The sequence below is a fragment of the Chiloscyllium plagiosum genome, unplaced genomic scaffold (assembly GCF_037043375.1).
Source record: "Chiloscyllium plagiosum isolate Xiang-an unplaced genomic scaffold, Cpla_swu_hap1 HiC_scaffold_20, whole genome shotgun sequence".
NCBI lineage: Eukaryota > Metazoa > Chordata > Chondrichthyes > Orectolobiformes > Hemiscylliidae > Chiloscyllium > Chiloscyllium plagiosum.
In genome coordinates, this window is record NW_028270158.1 from 10,280,950 (window position 1) to 10,307,801 (window position 26,852).

Consider the following 26,852-nt stretch of genomic DNA (forward strand, 5'->3'; position numbering starts at 1 on the left):
GGCAGCCGATGATTGAATAGCTTTATTTACATCAACCTGAGAGAATGACATTATCAAATACATTATAATATGAGGAAAATCATGTGCTGGACTGGAGAATGAATTAAATAATAAACTATTGCAACCAAGGTTTATTTTAAGCACTTTTGCAGGAGTACACTAATAGTTCTAGCAGGATTCAGAATTCAATGTAAAATAAACTCTGTTATAAATATTTTTAAAAGTACTCTAGTCTTAAGAAATATAACAAAGATATTTATAATACAAGTGTAAGACGACTGTAAATTAATTTTCTGACAACCTTCAGTCCTCTCACAATTTCAATCTCCAATAACATGCAGAAGTTCATTTAACTTTCATTTTGTGTTAAAGTCTCGATTATAATTCATCAAAAATTGTACACCTAGCTATGGATCATGAGGTTTTCTTTATGTATGGAATATAACTCAAAGACAATGTTTTCTTAAGTATTCTCAACAAAATTAAAACCTAATGGAAAACCATTGAAATACCTACATAAATGAGGCTAGACTATTTCTTTGCTAGAGATTATAGCCAAGAAATAAGTTTTGTTTTATTAAAATTCCATTGCATCCTAGTGCAATTGTAGATGAACTAAAATGTGACATTTGCTGAGAATGCAGCATATAACCTGGAAAACAGACTAATGAGGCAGTCAGTTTTATATGTAGCAATGTCTCAATTGAAGACTAGTAGAATGTGGCTGAACTGAAATTGCTTGTTGACCCCATCTATCTAGGGTATTACTTTAATTGAGGCAATATAGCTGGAATGCTGCTGAGGCTCCTACACGAGGGAATTGTAAATTTTAAAACAGCTAATGGATGTTTTATAACTAAATTTGATGCATTCTTTGCCAATTCTTTATAATGTCTACTAACTCTAGATCAGGGCATTCTTCACTTCATGCAATGTTGAAGTTTCTAATCTATTGGACCTAATGCTGACAATCCCACAGAATTGGAGGGGATTCTTGAGTTCTCTACCTGCTCTGGGCAAGGGAAACAGACTTGATAGAGCAGTTTTATGGACAAGACACTCAGTATGCAGAAGGCACCGAATGACCCGCTTCTGTAGTTATTCTTTCAGCATTAAGTGATATTGACTACCCAAATTAACCTACCGAGATTGTAAACATTTTTCTTGAGCCTGACTATAACTTCAGCTGCATTAATTTGTGCGTATGCAGATAAGACAACAGGCCCAGTCATCATGTTTATGATAAAACAGTTTCACACCTGCTCATATCAATATGGGATCTGTTCCAGTTGTTTTTACAAAGCAGCTTTCTACATTAGTGTGTTGCTTTGAGGCACATTTCAGTACTATATTATCAGTGACTGGAAAGCAAGCCTTCATCCAATAAGATACATTCCAAAGGCCCTTTTTAAAATTCGTTCTTGCTGATACCACTTCAAAAAGAACAGGTGAAAGGAGACAAAACTGTAACAAAGATTTCACAGCTAACTTTTAAATGGTGGATCAGTTGACTTTCACTGTCCCCAATTTAAGCCATTTCTTTGTATCTGAAGCATTCTTTTAAAATGATTTTGTTTGAAGTTGTAGTGTTGTCCACATCCAGTGAACAATGAAATCCAGTCACTCTTTTTCAGGTATATTCACAGAGGTGGCCACATCCAGCTGGGCAATGTGAACTAGTCCTTAACCAATTCATGATGTGTTGTAAGTGCCCACCATGACTACATCCTTGGCACCAAACAAACAGCCCTTTAACAACTTGGTGGCACACAGCACACATGCTAGCACACTGGCGGCATCTAAAAATACAAAGTATATAACAGTAGGTTAGAGAGTAAATAATACAGTAAGTTACACTACAATACATGACTCTCCCACCATTGGCTGTAAAGAACAAGCGTGAAATTTCAGATATGGTCCTGTTCTCTCACTAAACCAATAGGTTTCCCAAAAGAAAGAGCATACTTTATTGAATTTTGAGATCAATGTTTAACAACAGTAATATTCCCAGATTTTCATGTGTAATTTCTTTTACTATTTAATGGAATATACTTAATTCCAAATGTTGATACACAGCCAAGAAATTAAAATGTGGAACCAATATTATTTAAAATATATCCCTATATTGCCTCCTATTTACAAAGCTCTTAATCTTGCTCAAGGATATACTTAGCTTAATTAGGTAGTGTATAGATCCAGCTCAATTCTATTACAATTTCCATTTATGAATAACTGCTGCATACAGCTTATAGGGTAAGAACTCTCAGGACGTGGTGATGGCAAGCAAGATCACTTGGACAAAATCTACCAAGTTAGAGGGTCTAATCCCCAAGCAGTGAACTCAAATTGTTTACAATGGGCATCTTACTAAGATTAATTTCCCCTGAAATGGTACAAGAGTCAACTTTGCTACACCCTGTAAATTATGGACTTGGACCAGTTCCATGAATTCCAACTTTCCTAGTTGCCCAGAGTTGCAGGAAGGAGGGAGCATTCCATGAGCCTTATTCTATAGCCAGCTCCTCCCTGAAACGGTAGTTTTTATCCAAGTACTTTTTGGTACAATAGGATAATCACTACATACAAACTACTGCCAGCGCTGTACTATTTACAACAACCAAATACGAATGTGTTCCTCAGTTTGAACCTTTTTAACCAAGGTTTCTCAATGGAAATGTGCAATGTAGTGGAAAGGACCAGTCCTTACAATGCTGAAAAATAAAAGATGCTCTTTCATTATGGTAACAAATGAGTTTGACAAAAAATAGATGTTCTATTATTCTGACGAGTAAACCCAAAAGTGTTCAGCCTTTCCCTCTTTCCCCTCCCCCCATTAGGCTTCTAGACATAATTGGTAGATACACTACATGTATCTAGTGAAGACCGCTGTAGCTCACCTATCACAGACCCAGCCTTTGCTGCTCATTGGTCGTTTGCAATTGCTGCAGTTGATATGAAGACTGGTTGATGCCTGGTTAAAACAGTTGATAGAGCTGCACGTGCTCAATTTGATCACCTCATTTGAGACATTCCATAATTTGAATCGCTGCAAAAGGTCAATATATGATGTGTACCAATGTTCCTGGCAACAAAGGATAAAGGGCAAAAATTTCAGAAGATTTATTCAATATCTTTTTACTAAACATCCCAAAGTACTCAGCAATACCTGAACACTGGCAGGAGATTGAATGAAAAGCATGGCAGAAAAGGTAGTTTCAAAATTTTCAAAAAGGGGACAAAAGTTCAGTAAAGTATTTTTAGCGAGATGGGACTACTCTTTAAGACTGTTACCCAGAAGTACAGTTGAGGCAGGTTAATTGAAGTATTTTACAGGGTATTAAATGACTATTTCTAATAAAAAGTGCCATTCTCCTTCCTTTTTTTCCCACACTCATGTACACTAAGTCACAATGCTCACTTGGAGCTGGTGTAGACAGAGTCACAGTCATACAGTACAGGAACAGACCCTCCAGATTTCCTAAACTGATCTAGTACTGTTTGCCAGCGTTTAGCCCATATGCCTCGAAACCCTTCCTATTTGTACACCAATCCAGATGCCTTTTAAATGTCAGAATCGTATCCACCATCACTTCCTCTGGCAGCTTGTTCCACAGACGTACGATCCCTCGGAGTGGAAGAAGTTGCCCCTTAAGTCCCTTTTAAATCTTCCCTTCTCACCCTATCCATGCCCCTCATGATTTTATAAACACACATTAGGTCACCCCTCCGCCTCGAACGCTCCAGGGGGGAAAAAAAGCCCCAGCCTATTCAGACCCTCTGTATAGCTCCAATCCCAGCATTATTCTTGCAAATCTTTTCTGAAACCTTAAGTTTAATAATAGCTTTCCTTAAGTAGGGAGACCAGATTTGAATACTATTTGGAAAGTAGCCTCAATGTCCTGTACAGCTGCAACATGAGATTTCAACTCCTATACTCACTGCACTGATCGATGAAGGCAAACATGCCAAAAGCTTTCATCACTTTAAACGGAACTATGCACCAGCACCCTTGGGTCTTTTGTTCAGCAACACTCCCCATAGCCCTACCATGGAGTGTATAAGTCCTGCCTTGAACATTGTGCCAAATGGACTATTTGGAACATTACAGTGCAATACAGGCCCTTCGGCCCTCAATGTTACACCAACCTGTGAAACCAATCTGAAGCCCATCTATTCTACACTATTCCATTTTCATCCACATGTTTATCCAAAGACCGTTTAAATGCCCTTAAATTGGTGAGTCTACTACTGTTGCAGGCAGTGCGTTCCCACATCCTTGCTACTCTGAGTAAAGAAACTACTTCTGACATCTGTCCTATATCACCCCTCAGTTTAAAGCTATGTCCCCTCGTGCTAGCCATCACCATCTGAGGAAAAAGGCTGTCACTATCCATCCTATATAATCCTCTGATCATCTTGTATGTCTCTATTAAGTCACCACCTAACCTCCTTACAAAAACAGCCTCAAGTCCCTCAGCCTTTCCGCATAAGACATTCCCTCCATACCTGGCAACATCCTAGTAAATCTCCTCTGAACCCTTTCTAAAGCTTCCACACCCTATAAATGCTGTGAACAGAACTATATGCAATACTCCAAGTGTGGCCACACCAGTTTTCTACAGTTGCAGCATGACCTCATGGCTAAGAAACTCAGTCCCTTGACCAATAAAAGCTAACACACCATATGCCTTCTTAACAGCTCTATCAACCTGGGTGGTGACTTTCAGGGATCGATGTACATGGAAATCAAGATCTCTCTGCTCACCTACACTACCAGGAATCTTACCATTAGTCCAGCACTCTTTATCCCTGTTGCTCCTTCCAAAGTGAATCACCTCACACTTTTCCACATTAAACTCCATTTGCCACCTCTCAGCCCAGCTCTGGAGCTTATCCATGTCCTGCTGTAATCTGCAACATCCTTCAGCACAATCCACAACTCCACCAGCCCTAGTATCATCTGCAAATTTACTAACCCATCCTTCTTTTCCCTCATCTAGATCATTTATAAAAATGACAAACAGCAGTGGTCCAAAAACAGATCCTTGCGATGCACCACTGGTAAAGGAACTCCAAGATGAACATTTCCCATCAACTACCACCCTCTGTCTTCTTTCAGCTAGCCAATTTCTGATGCAAGCGGCTAAATCACCCTCAATTCCATGCCTCTGTATTTTGCGCAACAGCCTACCATGTGGAACCTTATCAAACGCCTTACTGAAATCCATATATACCAACCGCTTTACCTCATCCACCTGTTTGGTCACCCCCAACACTTCTGATTCAGAATTGGAACGAGAAAGTGATCGGAGGAGCATTGCTTTGACTATAGGCTGGAGGTGCAGCAAAACCCTGAGTTCTGCAAACCAAAATGAAGTTTGTGAATTGAAAGCATTGAAGGAGAGGGAGCCTGTCCAGGTGCAAATGGCAGATGTGGTTGAAGAAAAGTAGACCCATCATAGAAATCATCTACCTTTGATGGATTTGTGACCTTTAATTCCAAATATGTTTAAGTCAAACTACAGCCACATCTATGATCAGAAAATAATTTTCATTCCATCATATTCTTACCTGTGTCTGTTCATCAATTTCTTTCCGTATACGGTCCCCGAGTACGATGAGAACCGATACAGCCATCTGCACATCTCCCTGTTCTGCATAGTAATGTAGCATGTCTTTCACAAGAGAATTAAAATAATCAGCAGGCAGATAGGCATCATACAGGGGCTGGGAGATTGACATGAGGGAGAAGGATTCAATTGGAGTCAAACATACAGTCTCCGCTTCATTCCCACTGACATGTGGAGATTCCACTTTGTCCTGAAGATGGTCTGGAGCAGAAGGATTATCTATAATTTCATGACGCAGTTGAAATGCTTCCTGAGGCAAAATGTACTCCTGTTCCTCTGCTTAACAAACAAAGTCAGTAGAGGTGAGAAATCTTTGACATTTCATTTTAAAAAGAAAACAAAATTAAACATATTCCATATTTGCATGTGCTAAGCTAACTGGGCAATTGTTCTGTTTAATGTAGTCTTCCTTTTTTTTGAATAAGGCAGTTTTCCAATCCTCTAGGACTTTTCCAGAAGAGGGTTTTGGAAGATTACTACCAATATATCCATTCTAGCCATTTCCTTTAATATTTTAGGATGCAACCCATTAGACCCATGGGGAATCATAGAATCCTTATGGTATGGAAGCAGGCCATTCAGTCCATACAGTTCACACTGACCCTTAGAAGAGCATCCCACCCAGACTCACTCCCCTACCCTATCCTTCTCACCCTGTTAATCCACCTAACCTGCACATCCTTGGAAGAAGGGAGGAAACCTCAGCATCCAGAGGAAACCTCAGCATCCAGAGCAAACCCACGCTAAAATGGGGAGAAGGTCTGTGTGGCTTTTGAACAGTAACCTATGGGTGAAATCAAACCCAGGTCCCTGGCATTGTGAGGCAGCAGTGCTAACCACTGAGCCACTCTGCTGACTTTGGCCTCAAATCCCATTTTTTCCTCAGGTGATACTGAATTTATATCCTCTCCCGCTTAGCTCCTTGATTTAATAATGTTGGAATGCTCGTATTGAATACCATGAAAACTGAAAATCTTTTTGCAGCTTCTATTTCCTGCTTCTCCATAATTATTACCTCGACTCACTTTGGCCTGTTACTGTCAGCGTATCCTCAAGTTTATTTTCTCCCTCTATCTTGGGTTATCTTTTGATGTTACCATAAATCTTTGCCACAATGAAAGAAAAAGAATTGATACTATCCTTAAGTACCATGGTCAATTTGTCCCCTTCCTATAATCCTCCGAGCTCTCTCTGCAGTGATGATGCTGTCACTTTAAAAAGGTTATTTTGTCCTTTTTTTTGAAGAGATGTTATAAAAGCAGAGGGAGTAACAGTTATGGGTTATAACGTCTAGGAAGTAACAATTTACTAATGGAAGGGGAGTGGTCAGTTCCCCCAGTTCAGGTTTTTTTTTTTAGTTTTTATTTGTGTAGCAGTCACAAGATGTACTGAGTACCAGAAGGGTTGCAAGCTAAAGAATTCCTGACTGACTTTCTCTGAAATCCCACCCCCCAGTTTAGATGTTATTTCCTCCTGCCTGTAAAGATCGGGGTTTGAATTTACCTTTGTCAAGGGATGTGTTGGAGAGGTTACTGAATTGGAACAGTTCATTAGTAATAGTTACTATATCGGGTCGGTTAAGTCTTCCAATAGTGAAGTTAATCTAAATTCCGCTTTCCTTTGTTGGTTTTTTAAAAATACCTTTGCTTAAAGCGGAGTGGTTTGACCAGTTGCATTCCTGAAGAAGGGCCTGTGCCCGAAACGTCGAATCTCCTGTTCCCTGGATGCTGCCTGACCTGCTGTGCTGTTCCAGCAATAAAGTTTCAACTCACACCTGGAACACCCACTTCACATCTGCCTTTAAAAGATTTTAGGGGGGGGAGGGGGGGTCTAGCCTGGTCCAAAACAAGAGAAAAGTAACAACCACATTTTATTAAAATATGCAAATTGCATGAGTCACTATCTCCAATATTTGGGGGGGGTGGGGAGACAGAAGACGGCCTCATGGGTATAACTCATGGATACTCTGAGGGTATATTACATTCTACACAGTTTCAAAAGGGGAAAAAAGCCCAAGTCAGTGAGAGAAACTACTTGGCTTAGCACTTATCACTGCTGCTGGTAATCAGACAGGTTAGGTCTTCTTGAGGAAGAGCTCTTAATAAAGCTAGTAGATTTAAGAGATGGAAATGTGTTGCTGGAAAAGCGCAGCAGGTCAGGCAGCATCTAGGGAACAGGAGAATCGACGTTTCGGGCATTAGCCCTTCTTCAGGAATGGTAGATTTAAGTAGATTTAAGACACAAGTAAGTGGTGTTTTTCTTAATACTGGACATCTCTCATGAGACTCAAGCTAAATAAACAATTTACTACCAATTGAGACCCTTGTCAGTGTACTGTCTTGCTCCCATTAGTTTTTTTTTAGTCAAATCACATCACTTGCCTCATAGAAGGGCCTAACCATTGTTTGTACAGAACATCTGCTTAATGACAGATCTCCACCTACACCACAGGAGCTCTCTTGTGGTTAGGAGACTTAACACTAGTTCTCACTATGCAATTGGTAACTGACAGATTTTCTCAAGTATCTGAATAAATGCTCACCAGGCGCATTTTCATGGTCCACCATGTAGAGGTCATCTTCATCTCCTTCCACATCCCCAAACAGGTAATCAGCCGGCACATCACTACCTTCTGTCTCCTCATTCTCTGTGGTGTGGTAGAAGGAAAGTATCAATATCAAGTTAGTTTTGGATGCTGGAAGGTGGGAAACTTGGCTCAAAGACAATTCTCTTTTAATTTGGTCATGGGATATAGGTGTTGCTGGCTGAACCAGCTTTACTGCCCAGCTGTAGATGCTCTTGAGAAGGTGGTGAGCTAGTTCTTGGATTGCTGCAGGCCATTTAGGGCAGTCATACCCACAAGCAATTCAGATGTTGCCTGACCTGCTGTGCCTTTCCAGCACCACTCTAATCTGGACTCTGATTTCCAGCATCTGCAGTACTCACTTTTGCCTAGTTCCAGGGTTTTAACCCAGTGACGCTGAAGGAATGGCAATATATTTTCAAGTCGGGGACAGTAAAGGGCTTGGGGGGAGGGGGGCAATATTTAGTCAATTTACATACCGAACACCATTGCTGCTGAATTACATCACAAGAGGAACACTGATACCTTGATGGCAGATCACAATTGCACTAATGCCACATAGCAAGGGCAATGCCTTCACTTTGCTCTCCCTGGCTCTACTGAAGGAGCCTTATTGGTGGAAGAGTGAGACTACAGTTAAAAGTTTACACGACAATTTAAGTGCCAGCAGGTATACTGTTTACATATTTTGAAAGGATTTGCTTTAAATAGAATGCAGAGAACAAACCAGACAATAATTAATTCGATAGATATCACTTAAAAACCTACTCTGGGGTGAAGTCCAAGTAGCCAGATGTGTTAATAATTGGGTTGTTATCTTTCAGATCCATCAAGTAGCAAGGCTTTCAATTTTTAGTACTAAAGATTTAAATGTTAGTAAGCATTAGAATAGATCCAGTGCAAATTTCACATGTCTTCCAGGAAAGACTTTAAAGAAGTTTCCCTGAACTATTTCAGTGGTCAGAGAGAAAGAGATTTATTGGTAGAGAAAATGAGAGTGAAGAAAGGGAGATAAATTACCTCAGGTGGAATAACGTGCAGGTCATGTTTGGAGTTGGTGGCCAAGGGCAGTTTATCCCTAGATTATCTAGCACAATCATGGACATTGGCATGGATTTTACAATGTAAAATTACGCAATAAAAAGTGTCAGAACTTTTATCACTGAAATCCACTGTCATTTATAAAAGATTAATTGGATTGACGTGAATTATTTAGTTGAGCTGGAATCCCAGCAACAAGTATTACCATACCTTCATTTGCAGTGATCAAAGGGTTTGAGGAATGCATGTGATTCATTTCTTGCCAATTTTCTGCCTTCCCTCGCTCCAACCTCGGCTCATTGTTAAGTGCTACGGATAGCTCCTTCAGACTGGGAAGGAAAATAAAACGTGAATCAATTACGTTAAATAGAAATAAATAATAGCTCAAAAATTCACCAAATCAGAGGATTTGAAAAGGAGGGAACCTCGAACAGAATCTGGAATACATTCCAATAAGAAATACTATACCTACAGTATACCTTCACCTGAGGCCCACTAGTAGGGGTGATTAAACATCTGGAAATGAACCTTCAAGCTCAGTGAGCAAACCTACATCCAATACCTACAGTATGTAATCCAACATAATTCATCTGCTCCTAGCTTGGATGTAAGCCAAATGAGCACAAAATGAAAAGAATAAAGCCAAGATCAAAATAATCAATGAAGCCATAAATGTAGTCTTATCCTAATGTTCTACTTCTGAAACACATTTTTAAATTAAATTCCCTCTTTACTTACCTGTTCATAAGAGGCAAGCCTCCGCTCTTGCCTATACTTTGATTCAAGTTGACTGATGAGATAGCACCTGGGTTGGAGTAGACGATCCTCAGCATTGTCCATGTCTGAGCCACCTAGATACAGAAAAGAGCAAATCTCATTCATACCCTTGCTGTAATCCATCAGAATGCTGTCAATGTCATACAACTAAAGTATACACATTTGATCCACCCATAATTCAGGGTTCTTAATGTCCACATAGACACCAACAACATAGGAAGGAAGAAAGGTGGGGATCTAAGGCAGAAATTCAGGGAGCTAGGATGAAAGCTTAGAGCAAGAACAGAGTTATCATCTCTGGTTTGTTGCCCGTGCCACATGCTAGTGAAGGGAGGAACAGGGAGAAAGCGGAGCTGAACATGTGGCTGCAGCAATGCTGCAGGAGGGAGGATTTTGGATTCTTGGATAATTGGAGCTCTTTGTGAGGAAGGTGGGACAGTACAAACAGGATGGTCTTCACCTGAACCAGAGCGGTACCAATATCGCCCAGTGGGGGGGGATTTAAACTAATACAGCAGGGGGATGGGAACCTGAATTGTATTCCAGTGTAAAGGAAGTTGAGGGTAGTAAGTTCAGAGATAGGTATACAAGGTCACAAGAGGGCACTAGCAGTCAGGATGTTGGTTTGAAAAGTGTACTTCAATTCCAGGTGCATCCGGAAGAAGGTGGGTGAACTTGCAGCATAGGTTGGTACCTGGGATTTCGATGTTCTGGCTGTTTCAAAGACATGGCTAGGAATGGTTGTTGCAGATTCCAGGATTTAAATGTTTCAACAAGAACAGAGATGATGGTAAAAGACCAGGATTTGGGGGGGGGGGGGGGGGGGGGGGGGGGTTGTAATCAAGGGTAGTATTATAGCAGCTGAGAATGCTTGAGGTCTCATCCACTGAGATAGTATAGGCTGAGGTTAGAAACAAGAAAGGAGAGGTCACTTTGTTGGGAGTTTTCTATAGGCCTCCAAATTGTTCCAGGGATGTAGGGGAAAGGAGAGCAAGGATGATTCTCGATAGGAGCAAGACTAACAGGATAGTTTCCCAATCAATATTGGGAATACTATAGTTCAAGTAGTTTAGATGGGTCAGTTTTTGTTCAATGTGTGCAGGAGGGTTTTCTGACAGTATGTAGACATGCCAACAAGGGGTGATGCCATGTTGAATTTGGTACTGGGGAATGAACTCGGCCAGCTGTTAAGATTTGGAAGTAGGTGAGCACTTTAGCGATAGTGACCATAGTTTGGTTATGTTTACAACAGCAATGGGTAGGGATAGGTATATACCACAGGGAATGAGATATAACTGAGGAAAAAGCAATTATGATGTGATTAGGCAAGATTTAAGATACAGAGAATGGGGAAGGAAACTGCAGAGGATGGTCACACTTGAAATGTGGAACTTATTCAAGGAACAGCTACTGCGGGTCCTTGATAAGTAAATAACCATCAGACAGGGAGGAAGTTGTAGATAGAGGGAGCCATGGTTTACTAAAGAAGTTGAAGCTCTTGTCAAGAGGAAGAAGGAGGCTTATGTGAGGATGAGGTGTGCAGGTTCTGTTAGGGGACTTGAGAGTTATAGGTTAGCCAGAAAAGCTCTAAAAAGAGGGCTAAGAAGAACCAGGAGGAGACATGAGAGGTTGTTGGCGGACAGGATCATGGAAAACCCAAATGCAATGAATGACTAGAGTAAGACTAGGGCCAATCAAAGATAGTCGTGGGAAGTTGTGTGTGGAATCTGAGGACATAGGGGAAGTGCTTAATGAATACTTTTCGTCAGCATTCACATTGGAAAGGGTAATAGTTAGTGGGAATACAGAGATACAGGCTACAAGATTAGATGGAATTGAGGTTGACAAAGAGGAGGGTTTTGCAATTTTGGAAGATCTGAAAGTCGATAAGACCCCTGGGCTGGATGGGACTTATCCTCGGATTCTCTGGGAAGCCAGGAAGGAGATTGCAGAGTCTTTGACTTCGATCTTTATGTCATCATTGTCGACAGAAGTATTGCCAGAAGATTGGAGGATAGTAAATGTCGTTCCTTGTTTAAGAAAGGGAGTCAGGACAACCCTGGTAATTATAAACCAGTGAGCCTTACTTCACTTGTGGGTGAGGTGTTGGAAAAGGTTAGAAAAGATAGGATTTATAGTCATCTGGAAAGGAATAATTTGATTAGGGATAGTCCATATGGTTTTGTGAAGGGTAGGTTGTGCCTCACTAACCTTATTGAGTTCTGCGAGAAGGTGACAAACCAGGTGGATGAAGGTAAAGCGGTTGATGTGGTGTATATGGACTTCAGTAAGGCATTTGATAAGGCTCCACATGGTAGGCTATTGCACAAAGTACGGAATTTCAGGATTGAAGATGATTTAGCAATTTGGATCAGAAATTGGCTAGCTAAAAGACAGAGGGTGATGGTTGGTGGGAAATGTTCATCCTGGAGCTCAGTTACCAGTGGCGTGCGGCAAGGATCAGTTTTGAGGCTAATACTATTTGTCATTTTCATCAATAATCTGGATGTGGGTGTAGAAGGCTGGGTTAGTAAATTTGCAGATGACACTAAGGTAGGCAGAGTTGTGGATAATGCCGAAGGATGTTGCAGGTTACAGAATGACATAGATAAGATGCAGAGCTGGGCTGAGAAGAGGCAAATGGAGTTTAATGCAGAAAAGGGAAAGGTAGGTCACTTCGAAAGATGCAACAGGAATGCAGAGTACTGGGCTAATGGTAAAATTCTTGACAGTGTGGATGAACAGAGAGATCTTGGTGTCCAGGTGCATAAATCCCTGAAAGTTGCCACCCAGGTTGATAGGGTTGTTAAGAAGGCATATGGTGGGTTGGCATTTATTGGTAGGGGATTGAGTTTCAGAGCCAAAAGTTCATGCTTCAGCTGTACAAGACACTGGTAAGGCTGCACCTGATGTATTACGTACAGTTTTGGTCATCGCATTATAGGAAGGATATGGGAGCTTTGGAAAGGGTACAGAGGAGATTTACAAGGGTGTTGCCTGGTATGGAAGGAAGGTCTTATGAAGAATGGCTGAAGGAACTGTTTTTGCTGGAGAGAGGAAGTTTGAGAGGTGACTTAATCAAGACGTATAAGATAATCAGAGGGTTAGACTTGGTGGACAGTGAGAACCTTTTTCCTCCAATGGTGAAGACTAACACGAGGGGACATAGCTTTAAATTGAGGGGTGACGGATATAGGACAGATGTCAGTGGTGGTTTTTTCACTCAGTAGTGGGGGCATGGAACGGCCTGCCTGCAACAGTAGCAGCAGCTAACGTTAAGGGCATTTAAATGGGCATTGCACATACATACGGATAATAATGAAAGTGTAGATTAGATGGGCATCAGATTAATGTCACAGGTCGGTGCAACATCGAGGGTCGAAGGGCCAGTACTGCGCTATAACGTTCTATGTTCTAACTACATTACTCTAACCAGTGTTTACAACAGTCACTGTAAAATGCAATTAAGACTGCATGAAGTGGGGGAAAAAGCCACAATGTCAGTAGCACCGTATTCACCACGCACGTGATTACAGTGCAAATTTTAAATATTGGGGTCCAATGTTTTTTATTGTAAACTAACATGTAGCGTGACACAATGTGTGACAGTTATATGGTTTAATATGCATTTTAGAATTTTGTTTCAGAACTAGTGGCACGTGGGTTTTGGTCTTTCAGAGAGGGGGGTTTACTAATGATTACTTGGTATGTATTTCTGCAGCGTAATTTCTAAAAAAAATACAAGAGAGATTTCCTCAACGGCTAATGGGAATTTGTTTCTATTGGACAGTTTTGTAAGTGAACAAAGTGAACATTGAACAGCATTAGTTTGCTTTCAGTGAGAAGCATTTTATGTAGGAGGAAGCACCTACAGCTGGAAAAGCTTTGGGTTTCAGTTTGCCGTGGTCCTGGAGGAAGTCAGATGTCCAAACTAGTTTCCCCGAAGAAAAAGGACATAGTTTAGACCTGTTAAGAAATAGGTTACCCTCAGTGTGAGGAGTTTAGGTTGAGAGTTCCAAATTATAACTGCTTGGTTAGAATTCTGATGGGATTCTTTGAAGCTAAGAAAGTCTATGCTCACTGTATTTCTTTTTAATTAACCTATTTTTCTAATCAACCTGTTTTGAAAAGGCATTACGTATCTCTGGAGCAAGTGGGATTTGAACCCAGGGCCGATTAGTCCAGGGATAGGGACATTACTGTGAGACCACAAAAGGGCCTTAGCCTTAGTTATATTAATACTCAAGGAAGATGTAAAAAAACTTAAGACCAGGAATTAAAACCAGATGGTCAAGTCAAAGCGTGCTAACCCTACAAATAAAGAAACAAACCGAAAAGTTTGAGTACTGTAATGGAATGCTGTTGGGATTGATGGAATTTTACGAGGTGCTTCAAAAACCTTTAAAATTGTGTTCTAAGTGTATAGGTTGTTTTATTCTGTTTGCTATTTTGCATAACAATCAGTAAAACAGACACATAAACCATACCTGCAGAATTACATGCTTATGCTTCAGTGACAAACCACCTTGCTAAACAGAGTTGTGGAGCTATACAGCACGGAAATGGACCCTTTGCTCCAACCCACCCATGCTGACCAGATATCCTAACCTAATCTGGACCCATTTGCCAGCACCTGTCCTATATCCCTCTAAATCCTTCCTATTCATGTATCCATTCAGATGCCTTTTAAATGTTGTAATTGTACCAGCCTCCATCACTTCCTCTGGCAGCTCATTCCATACACGTACCACCCTCTGCGTGAAACAGTTGCCCCTTAGTTCCCTTTTAAATCTTTCCCCTCTCGTTTTTGGCTTCCCTACCCTGGGGAATTGACCTTGACTATTTCCCCTATTCATATCCCTCATGACTTTATAAACCACTACGGACACCCCTCAGCTTCCAACGCTCCAGGGAAAATACCCCAGACTATTCAGCCAATGTCCTGTAACATGACTTCCCAACTCCCATACTCAATAGCAAAAACTAAATGCTTCAATTAACCTAAATTTCAGACTGGCATCTTATCTGTCCAGTATTAATGTAAACTAGGATCATAACTGGAGCGCAAATAGAATATAGCTCAAGGAGTTTTAATATAAACCTAGGAACTGACGGCAATTCACTCAAGTATTTATTATTCATCAGTTCGCAAAAGCACTATCTGGGGAAGAAAAGTTATATTTACCATTTAACTGTCACATAGGATTAGATTAGATTACTTACAGTGTGGAAACAGGCCCTTTGGCCCAACAAGTCCACACTGACCCACCGAAGCGCAACCCACCTAGACCCATTCCCCTACATTTACCCCTTCACCTAACACTATGGGCAATTTAACATGGCCAATTCACCTAACCTGCACACTTTTGGATTGTGGGAGGAAACCGGAGCACCCGGAGGAAACCCACGCAGACACGGGGAGAATGTGCAAACTCCACACAGCGAGTCGCCTGAGGCGGGAATTGAACCTGGGTCTCTGGCGCTGTGAGGCAACAGTGCTAACCACTGTGCCACCCAAGCTTGGGCATTCCTTAGTCATGACTGCAGTCAGACACATGTGCAGCATTAATTATGCTCATTAACAAAAACCGCGCTCTCTGTCCTTAAAATATGATTATTTACTTTGAGGTGCAATTTCAAATCTTCTAATGCCTCCCTGCCAAATGATCCAGAGGGGTTATTCTGCAGTGATAATAAATGGTGAACCAGCTATTAGTGGTAAACGCAGTGGACACAGGTTCATAGTTCCATGAAAGTGGAGTCGCAGGTAGATAGGATAGTGAAGAAGGTGTTTGGTATGCTTTGGTCAGAGCATTGAGTACAGGAGTTGGGAGGTCATGTTGCAGCTGTACAGGACATTGGTTAGGCCACTTCTGGAATACTGAGTGCAATTCTGGTCTCCTTCCTATCAGAAGGATGTCGTGAAACTTGAAAAGGTTCAGAAAAGATTTACAAGGATGTTGCCAGGGTTGGAGGGTTTGAGCTACAGGGAGAGGCTGAATAGACTGGGGCTGTTTTCCCTGGAGTGTCAGAGGCTGAGGGGTGACCTTATAGAGGTTTATAAAATCATGAGGAACATGGATAGGATAAATAGACAAAGCCTTTTCCTTGAGGTGGTGGAGTCCAGAACTAGAGGGCATAGGTTTATGGTGAGAGGGGAAAGATATAAAAGAGACCTAAGGGGCAAATTTTTCACACCAAGGGTGGTACGTGTATGGAATGAGCTGCCAGAGGAAGTGATGGAGGCTGGTACAATTACAGCATTTGGATGGGTCTATGAATAGGAAAGGTTTAGATGGATTTGGGCCAAGTGCTGTCAAATGGAACTAGATTAGGTTAGGATATCTGGTCAGCATGGACAAGTTGGACCAAAAGGTCCATGTCTCTGCTGTACATCTCTATGACTCTAACAGAAGGGGAAACTGGAAATGTAATTCCTTTAAGTTCTTAATCCGCGAGTGGAGGAGAGTGTGTGTATATCTTTTATATTTAACATATACATTTTCCATTCTGGACCCAAGTAATCTCCGTACCTGATAACGATATAATTCTTTCGCGATTTTGGCATTATGATCACAGAGCTCAGCCAGCGACCGACCAGTCAGCATGTACTGTTGTGCCATGTTGACAAACCAGTCCACGGAGTTGCTGCCCCCTTCCATTTCAAACACATTCAGAGAACTGGACACATTTGCAAATTGCTCTGATAAATCCGGCTTCTTGAAGAAAAAAATGGGATAGCGTCTCTCGCCTCCGTAGGTTTTCCGATTTGAGTCACTGGTAAACATGCTATCTTTCCCTGCAAAAGCCAAGTCTCCAAACAGCCCATAGCACAGCCCTTCAGGGTTGGCACGATCAACAGGTCGGCTGGCATCTTTAAACATGTGCTGGTACAGAGTACTGTCTTTCGATCCAGAAAGAAGGTAATAAGGATCATGAATATGACGCCATATAATTCCTGTGGTCACATCCTTGTGCTCCTCAAACATTCCAAATGGGATGTACGGGCGTCGGATATCCCAGACGTAAATGTTGTGATCTACCATCATGGAGCAGGTTGCTAGATGGTACTTCATTTCTGGTCGCCATTTCACCCGTGCTACTGAGGCAATAGTCTGGACACAATAGACCTCTTTGGTTCTGGTTGTTGACAGGTCCCATACTTTCACCATTTTATCTCGTCCTCCAGTTGCTAACCATCCTCTGCAAAAGGAACAAAAACACTTATTGCTTACTCTTGAGTACCATTAAGATATATACATTACTTGTCCAACCAGTGAAGACATTTCTTCTACAACAATGGAATAAACTCAAATGTTCAAACCAGAGTAGTTCAACCAAAACAGCGTAGATAGTTGACACATTGAAATACAGAGTATTTTAGGAAAAAGTAGTGAACAGAATGTTCCTCAACCCAGGTAAGGCAAAGACAGGACAGTGCAGTGGGGGGAAAACTAACATGGGATCTACACTTTCACATACATGTTGTTAAAAATTAATGTTAAATACATAAGGAGATGAGTGTGTTGCATTTGGAGCAGTGTGTGCAGTTCTGAACATTCAGGAGAAACAGTACAGCAATGTGGATGGGGAAGGGCTTGTGGGCAGGACTAAAACTAGAGGACAGTTTTAAAATTCGGGATTGCCTTTTTAGGATTAGGATGAGAATGGTTTTCCTTAGACTGCCTTAGAAGGCAACAGAAGCAGGGCCCTCGGATGCTGCCTGACCTGCTGTACTTTTCCAGCATCACTCTAATCTTGACTCATCCAAATTAAGGCAGATATAGACAAAGTCTTGTCAGCCAAGAGAATCAAAAGGTTGCCAGAGGCAGATGGGAACATGAAATTCAAATCAAGGGGCCAAATGGCCAATTTCTGCTCCCATTTTGTTTATAAGTGATTCAAGAATACTCAGGTAAGAAGGTAGTTGGTGAAAATCCATTTCCACTGTTTGAAAGTAAACAGGAACAAGAGGTATAAATTTGGGTTATGCTTGATTAGATTTTCATACGTAGGTTACAACAGGAAATGCGTTACCATAAGGCAGCAACAATTATTTGAAAATGGAATTGGATAGGTTTTAGAAAACAAAACTCTAGGTGGTGTACAGAGCAAGGAGAAGGAAATAGGATGTAGAATTGTAATTACAGTTGAAGATCAGAGACTCAGCACAAGAAAGATGGAGCAGACTGGCCTCTTGTTCTATCTTTCTATTCTATTATCTGTAGATACACACAAGAGACTGTTAATGGTACTTCACATCAGATCTGATAAGGGGCAATGTTACAATGATCTTTTGTTTTCAAAATAGAGCTCAACATAAACACCCACACCTAAACTTTACACGGATGTTAAAAACTGCATTGTGATCTATTGTTAAATTAGGTACAAAACCAATATAAAATGCCCATTCCAAATAGCTTTCTCTATCACCCAAGCCTTAGTTACAAATAACATATTTGATAGAACTTGAATGGTGCTGCTTGTAAGTATTAAATTCTCTGGTAGCATCTAATTTAGCCGATCAGGAGGGCACCAGTTTGATAGTTGGAGTTGCTCTACAGTCTGCAAGTTCATCTTTAAAAGGAGTGTTGTGTAATAGGCTGGCACACACTGCAGAAGATCCAATATGCTGCCACCTAGTAGGGCACTGTCACAAGTGTTTCAGCTACTTCTCCCTCATTTCAGTTACTCCATCTGTCACCCCATCTTCAAGCTTTCCTGGACTTCCCGGTTTGTGATCAGCCGTAAATTGCTGCAAGAGCCAGTGCAACAGCTTCGGTGTAAATGTCCCATCCAGTCCCCCTACCACTCTCTCTATAGACACAGCTCCTCCCAACTTTCCATTTAGGTTTTAACAGATTATGCCAGTAAAAGCTGGCTATGTAGTTGTCTTGCTGGCTATTACCTGTCATTCCTCAAATGGAGAGTACCCAATCGCAGTGATGTAATAAGCAGTAACGAATACAGGTTGGACAACATTTCCACTGACAGCAAACATGCATGAGGGCGAGAAACAATCTGCTACACTGCAATGTGCCTGCAGCAGTCTTGTTAAAAGCTTCAGTAAGTAGCCAGGCCAACAACTCAACCAAGGCAGATCACTGCTTGAGCAGAAAGTAATTCCAACAATGTATGTTATTCAGGTCATTCCCAAAAAGCGAAACCGGCTTGTGGTTTTATTCATTTATTGGAAACCTGACTGATGTCGAAGACTTGCTCACTAAAACGGGGCTCAAAATTCTGCAATTAACTGGCAATTTTCAAAAACACATCGCTTGAAGCAATATTTTTTGCAAATTTTTGACAATGTTGCTGTAATTTTTGATGCAAAAATAATATCGGTAAAATTTTCCCAAGGTATAATATGGCATCAAGGCTTCACAAAAGGGGTAGCATGTTTTCAGGCTAATAATTTATCATGAAAACAGAAATACTGGAGAAACTCAGCAAGTCTGGCAGCATGTATAGAGAGTCCTGCAGCCCTTTGTCAGAATATTTGGCACAATACTCCCTCTGGCGTGTATGTACTAACCATTGACTGATGCCTGTCTACCATGTTGATTGAGTCAAGTTATACTGAAGGTGACTTTAAGATCTTAAACGTTCCTCAGTTTGGCTAAGGGAAACAAAAAAAAAGTCTTATCAGGACTCTATGAAATTACTGAAGGTCGTAAGAGCCTCACTTTACTCACCTATCATCTGGGTGCCAGTCACAGCAGAAGACAGGTCCATTATGTGCTGTAAACATGCGCTCATATCTATCTGGCCGTCTTATGTCCCAGAGCTGAACATTACCATTTTCAAATGAAGCAGCAAATGCGAAATAGTCTTTTATACTGAACTGGACATCCCGGACACTTTCTGACTGACCTACAGAAGATAAAGGTCCACTTGCAAGATTACCAAAACAGGTTCAATAGTTATGGCAGTGAATACTGGCAGGACTTATCGGAACACATAAATCTTAAATCAATGAGATTATTGTCTCCCCTGCAGAAGATCTAATTAGTTCGCGTTACATAAATTTGAATGGTTCCTTTTGCTCTCAGGGTTACAGCTTACAGTTAAGTGAAAATCCTAGTCAGATATCCTAGAGGATAGCTGGTGAGACATATGGAAAGTATTAATTTAGTGATTAGAGAGTGGGTTAAGATTCATTGTTGGAGGGATTTCAGTGTGTTCATGTACATGCATACAAACATTTAATCTGGCCATATCTAAAAGAAACCAATGCTTAAGGTTCCACTTCCTCCCACATCCAACAACCTTTATATCAGAAGTTCCAACTTCCCCGACAATAAACCGAAATGTGTTAAAATTTCAAATGAAACCTTTTAATAAGAAAACACAAATCCAAACTAATAACGAGGCAAAATAAACAGACAACAAGGGGCGCTTTGTGTCAAACAAAATAGTATTCAACGAATGAAATGACTTCTGGATAAAACAGTGGAAAAGAAAACACTTCTCAAACTGCTTCCTTCAAGCATCTTAGAATAGTTTATTACAAAAAATGGCAGGGACAGCTTTAAGCAAACTAATCTGAGATAACTGCTTATAAATTGTATTAAAGGCACCCTTCCTCACCCCCAACGGGATGGTAGCTGCCTTAAACCAAGGAAACAGTGTTAGTCCTTCATCAGACAAAGGAATGGCACACATTTTGGCATTCCTTCAACTACTTTGCTTTAGAGGGACATGCCACCAAGGAAGGAAACGAGGGCAATGTTTAAACCTGTCAGCCCTCACTGCTGATTTTTATAGAGCTCATTAAAAGACTATTATAAAACTTATTTCCATTGTAGTGTACGGTTTACAAAATGCGTGAAACCATACATGAAAAATTATGCAGCTAATTTTTTTTTTACATGAATCGTAAATACAGGAATGCTGTTGCCTACACGAACTGATCACTGAGTTTACAGGAACACAATTATATGTTTTACCAGAGAAGGTGCTCACAGATTCCCTCTTCCGAAGATCGAAGCACTTCATGTAGCCATCCTGAGAACCACTCAGCAGCATGTTGACCTCGTTCGGGTGGAAGCAGACCTTATTGACAGTGCGTTTGTGCTCAGTGAAAAGCTGATCCTGTTTGTTGCGAGATGGTTTGCCCAGATTCCAGGTGACCACGGCTCCATTTGTGGCTGCTGTTGCCAGTAAATTATCATCCATTTGATGCCACACCACATCAGCACAGCTGAAATTCAGGGACAGCTTACGCCCAACTCGGAGATTTGCCCTTTCCACAAACTGTTCCTCTTCTATGGAGTAGATTTTAAAGATGTTGCGACCAGCCACTACTACCTGAGCAGCGTCCCTACATACGCTAATGGCGTTGGCCGGTGCATCAAGGTGGCAGAACATAGTTCGGCCTGTGATGGTTGAGCCACTCAGGACTGTGGTCACTCGTGCCATCTTCTCCATCGAAAACACAAGTAACTTCAGGCAACGTTGCCAGTTATGAAGTGGGAGCTGCCGTTCTCAATTACTCCAGAATGCCCGATCTGACAGGAAAACCACAGTTCCACGTTTGAAACTGTTGACAAATTGGTCCTTATTGACAAGTCAGCTTATCTGATAACATACATCAATATGTTGTAGTGTGCAAATCATCATTGTTCCATAAACACAGTCAAGTTGAATTAAACTCCTCACATTGGCAGAACCCAAGGTTCACATCTATTTTGTTAAAAGCCTGAAATGAAAAAAAAAGAAAGAAATTAAGGACTTAATCAATTAATAACTCAATTCAGAAATCAAAAGATGAAGCAAAATGCTGTGGATGCTGGAAACACAAAGCCTGAATAAAAATAGCTGGAAACAAAACCCAGGTCAGAAAGTATCAGTGGAGAAAAACAATTAAAGTTTCAGGTTATTGATGTCGAAGAATGAAATAAAAAGAATTTGACCATATAAACACCTTAAGACATGTCACAGACTTGCAAATTTTCCATTGAATGGTGGATAAATATCTCAGGCCTCAATTATATGGCTCAGTGGTTAGCACTGCTGCCTCACAGCACCACGGACCCAGGTTCGATTCCTACCTCAGGAGACTGTGTGGAATTTCTCCCCATGTCTGCATGGGTTTCCTCCTGGTTCTCTGGCTACCTTCCATAATCCAAAGATGTGCAGGACATGCTAAATTGCCCAGAGTGTTAGGTGCATTAGTCAGGGATAAATATAGGATAGGGAAATGGATCTGGGTGGGTTACTTTTCGGAGAGTCTGTGTGGACTTGTTGGGCTGAAGGGCCTGTTTCCATACTGTGGGGAATCTAATCTAATTTAAAATCTAATATGCTTCCTCTGCCATCTTAGAAAACTTAACATAGTCTTCAGTGAAATATAAAGTATTCTTTAGTCACATTTTTAAACTGGATCTTCTATTTACTGTTACCCTTGAGGGGCTCACAGGTCAGTATACAGAAAAGCTGACACTGTATAAATTTACACTCCAAGGTGATTCAGCTCTAAATAAATGTCAGACTCTGTTTATGCCCGAAACATCAATTCTCCTGCTCCTCGGATGCTGCCTGACACACTCTTGACTCTGATCTCCACCATCCGCAGTCCTCACTTTCTCCTCATTATAAAACATGGCCTCCCTTCTGTATGTTATTTCTAGCATTGTGTGCTTCATCACATATTACACTATATACAGAAAAACATCTTCAGCACTTTTGAATAAATCTTATTTTTCAATATAGATCCAATGTGGAATGCAAGATGTTCCGACCGTTATTGCGCAATAGGGATGCATAACAGATGCGAGATTATAATTTCTTATGTCCTAAATTTTATTTTTCTATTATGCAAAATTATTGAGTTGCTGTTTCTTCACCAAAATCTAAATCTAGAGGGGAAGACAAATTTATGTTCAAATGTTATTATGTCAAAGGACGTAAGCTTCAACAGTCTTTCTGTCCTGTAAGAAAACATATGGTTCAGTAAAGTAACTTACCTCAGAAAGCTAATACAGCTTAAGACACCCCCAGTAACATCCTCAACTTGCAGCCTTAGAATACACTGCTTTGGCCATGTCCAACTAGCAAAGGGTATAATTGACATCATCCTGGGTCAAATCGTACTCTTTTCAGTTTAAGGTAGGCAATGTCATTTTTTAATCCAGTCAAATATGTTATCGGAGTGAAGTTCAGAGATGAAGTCCAAACCAAGGTTCAAATGATACGCAAAAAGCATTTCTCTTTCTGATGCTATACCTTGTTGACTTTATTCCTCTTTGTCTCAGTATAAATAGGGTTTAAAAAACAAGTTCAGCAAGATAAAATTATAGAGATTGAACAGAATTATTATCCAGTTATTAGCCAGCCCTTATCCATTACAGTACTATGTGAGGATTAACAAGCAAAAGAGCAGACCAAGAGTATTCTGCCATTTCTACAAAATGGGCTAGATTCTGACAACTTGCATGGAATTACTTTACAAGATCCACAAATGGATTCGAATGAAGATGTACATTCTAGTTAGAGATTTGGTTAATTTGATAAGACAGGAGGCAATTTTACAGCATTAACATTGACTAGAATGAGGATGGACTGAAGTAGTACTTCAGTAGTAGTATTTTCTGCCTCCTCTCCATTGACTTTTATTTTGTCAATTTACCAAAACTACCAATTAAACAGCTTCAACTGCTGGAGATACCCCTTAACTTCCAGATTCAAATTTCAACATTACTGAAATTCCAGCTGGCAGGTTCATCAGCCTTGATGCTTCTAAAACTTATTCACAAGTCAGCCAATTCTTCATTAAACAACCCTTTTTCTATTGACAATAAGAGTATGGAACAAACACAGTTACTGAATTTGTACTTGTAGGTCATGCATCCTCCCACAGGACTGTGGTCATATCAGAGATCAAGCAATTGTGGAAATTCTATGATAACTTCAACACACGACAAAACATGGCCTTTGTAAACAAAAAATGGTGAGTTGGATGGAGAAATACATTTGTATTTTCCCAACCACTCAAGCTTTTATTTCCTATTGAAATGCAGAACAGGAGGGAGCTGCAAGACTGTGGTGGATATTAACAAGAATTGGGGTAGTGTTTAATCAAGAAATCATACTAATTCCAATTTTAAAAAGTAAATACTGCCACAGTATATCCGAATTCAAAACGTTAGCCCTCAGTTGTAAATAACATGAAATTTAAATATTGATGTCATTTGGCATGGTGTCTAAGATTGACGGTAAAATGAAGGGGGCCACAAGATGGTTCTGAAGTTTATTTGACAGCAGGACTGGGTGACGGGGAATGCTAAAGATCAAGCAAATGTGGAATTTTATTAGGAAGAGGTTAGGACTTTAAACTCAGGAGGTAATGGTCACAATATCTGCGCTTATAGTGGTTAGAATGCTAGTCTCCAAAGTGCCAGGAAGGTGTTGAGAATGTCAGGTTGTATAGTTATGTGTTAAACTGTGCATTTACTTCGAAAATAAAAGAGAGTTGTGATGGTCAAGGATAGCTAATCAACAATCATCCTGAAAATCACAGGCCAGGTTCCTCACCATAAAAGGCAGCCCTAGAGATAAAAGTTACCAGACTAAGAAAAGGAATGAAAGTAAATCTTCAGAAGCCAAGACTCCCTACAGATGGTGTCAAAACAAAAACAATTGACTACTTACTGGACATTGTAAAAGCATTTCCATGAAGTCGGTTATTCACTGGAGTTAAAAGGGCAAAGTCCTGTAACTCAAAGTATGCTCTGTCTCCAACTAAAAAGTGTTATCAAATTATATTTCACCAATTTGTCAGAGAAATCTTAATGTGAAATCTTGTGGAGCTACTCTTTCAACTATTAAGTGGAAGTTTTGACTTTCCTTTAAAATAGTTACCAGTCACTACCAGACACATGACAAGCGAGACACCAATGTAGAAAGACAAAATTCCTAATCAAAATATATACTGGAAAAGTTTAATTTTAGTTTTATGCCTCACTACTGTGAAAAGGTGGAATTAGTTTAATTGACATAATGTTCACAACCTGGAACATTTTTATAAGTCATTTTGTTCTGAAATACAATTCAAATATTTCAAGTAAAATACTGTAGGATATCATTTACATTCCTAAAATACAGTCAAGATTAACTTTGTAATTCCATGTTTAACAAGAAAAATTTAAACTTATTGAAGACAAAATTACACTGAGCAAATTTGAATAGGTGGAGTGACGTTTTACATTACTGTTATGTGGTAGCAATAAAAGTGGTACTTGCTACTAACAAGATGCTGCCATGAAGCCAAAAGACAACTGTTCATCACACAAATGAGTAATGTGGCATATGAACTTCAGTGTCATTGCAAAGCTAGGTATGTAGGGTGTATGACTGGCAAATGTTATCAAACAACATAATCCTTCAATTCTTTGTTACAGGCAAGGTATTGGTTAAAAAGTTCCCTGCCAAATAAATTACTTCTTATTTGGAACTGGAAGCGTTTTCTTGCAACATTATTGACAGAAGGTAAAATGTTAACACCATAAGATATAGGAGCAGAAATTAGGCCATTCAGCCGATTGGGTCTGCTCTGCCATTCAATCATGGCTGATAAGTTTCTCAATTCTGGATTAGTTGCCATACCTATGCTACTTTCTTCCCACCCCCACCCTCTTCTCATTTATCTCTCCACCCTTCAGGCATTCTGTCTGTATTCCTGATGAAGGGCTTTTGCCCGAAACGTCGATTTTACTGCTCCTCGGATACTGCCTGAACTGCTGTGCTCTTCCAGCACCACTAATCCAGAATCTGGTTTCCAGCATCTGCAGTCATTGTTTTTACCCTGATAAAGTTTCTCAACCACATTCTCCCACTTTATCCCCATAATCCTTGAGGTTCTTGAGTATCAAGGCTATCTATTTCAGTCTTAAATACACTCAACCACCTGGCCTTCCCAGCCTTCCGTTCGAAACAAAAAAAAATTGCAAATGCTCAATTGACTTCTTCACCTCCTGATGCTGCCTGGCTTGCTGGTGTTCTTCCAGCCTCCTGCTTCTCTTCCACAGTTTTCTGTGGCAATGAATTCCAAATTCACCACTCTCTGGCTGAAGAAGTTTCTCCTGATCTCCGTTCTAAAAGGTCTTCCCTTTACTCTAAGGCTGTGCCCTCATGTCCTTGTCTCTCCTACCAATGGAAACACCTTCCCAACATCCACTCTGTCCAGGCCATTCAGTAAACTTCAGTTAGATCCCACCCCCCGAGTCCTTATAAAAAGTGTTGATTCTGACCTTCTCCCTCAGCTCAGCCTCAGTGAAATGGGTGGCTTGCCGTAGGCCCCATGATAGTCGCAGCCTCTCCCTCAGCCACCATTACCGTCACAAGGAGCTCAGCGCCCGCCAAACACAAACACAAGACAAAAACGGCCCCAGCTGCGGGTTTCACTATCTCCGCCGAAAGGGCCCCAGCGGTCACCGGGACCACTGCCAGGCCTCCCCGCGAGGTGTCCCTCACACTCCATCTCCGTCTGAGAGAACTTTCCTCTTCTTTTTCCCCCAGCAACACAAAACTCCGCTTGGAGAAGAAACGCCCTCACCTGCCACCTGCCGCCCGCCGCCATGCACCCGGAAACCATCGCCGCCTCCCTTCCGCCCGCCGCCAGCGACCGGAAACCGTCGCCGTCTCCCTTCCCACCCCCACCAACGTTCCGCCCTGAAGCCCGCAGCCGAATATTTACGGGATAAACAAATATCAATAAGTGTTTTCCGCCTTATCCTCCTCCCCATTCACTGCAAGCCGACAGTCCACCCTCCACGTACGGGGAAGAGCGAGCAAGGAGTAAACCGCGACCAAGGTCCGGT

At 41.0% G+C, this 26,852-nt stretch overlaps 1 protein-coding gene across 3 annotated transcripts; it reads right to left on the minus strand.

Annotated features, from left to right (window-relative positions):
- On the minus strand, positions 1-26,580 carry wdr24 (WD repeat domain 24). 3 transcript variants are annotated; one of them, XM_087997661.1, is made up of 10 exons: positions 26,283-26,580; positions 20,982-21,733; positions 19,728-19,905; positions 16,566-17,235; positions 9,994-10,106; positions 9,466-9,584; positions 8,173-8,277; positions 5,572-5,906; positions 2,898-3,082; positions 1-1,799 (listed from the first exon to the last, which is right to left on the minus strand). In XM_087997661.1, the coding sequence occupies exons 2-10, from the start codon at positions 21,460-21,462 to the stop codon at positions 1,631-1,633; spliced, it is 2,355 nt and encodes a 784-aa protein (XP_087853787.1). In that variant the 5' UTR covers positions 21,463-21,733; positions 26,283-26,580; the 3' UTR covers positions 1-1,630. The 3 variants fall into 3 exon arrangements, with proteins under 3 accessions (XP_087853787.1, XP_043567976.1, XP_043567977.1); XM_043712041.2 differs by having other exon boundaries at positions 5,572-5,909; XM_043712042.2 differs by lacking the exon at positions 26,283-26,580 and adding an exon at positions 23,001-25,654 and having other exon boundaries at positions 5,572-5,909.
- Positions 26,581-26,852: the final 272 nt, after the last annotated feature.

Bases quoted from the DNA above. Each gene is read 5' to 3' on its own strand.
- wdr24 (XM_043712041.2), bottom strand. From the start codon at position 21,462: ATGGAGAAGATGGCACGAGTGACCACAGTCCTGAGTGGCTCAACCATC. The intron at 5,910-8,172 runs GTGAGCATTTAT...TTGTTTGTTAAG, and splicing joins GGACCATGAAAATGCGCCTG to CAGAGGAACAGGAGTACATT. The intron at 3,083-5,571 runs GTAAGAATATGA...CTTTGTTGCCAG, and splicing joins AAATTGATGAACAGACACAG to GAACATTGGTACACATCATA.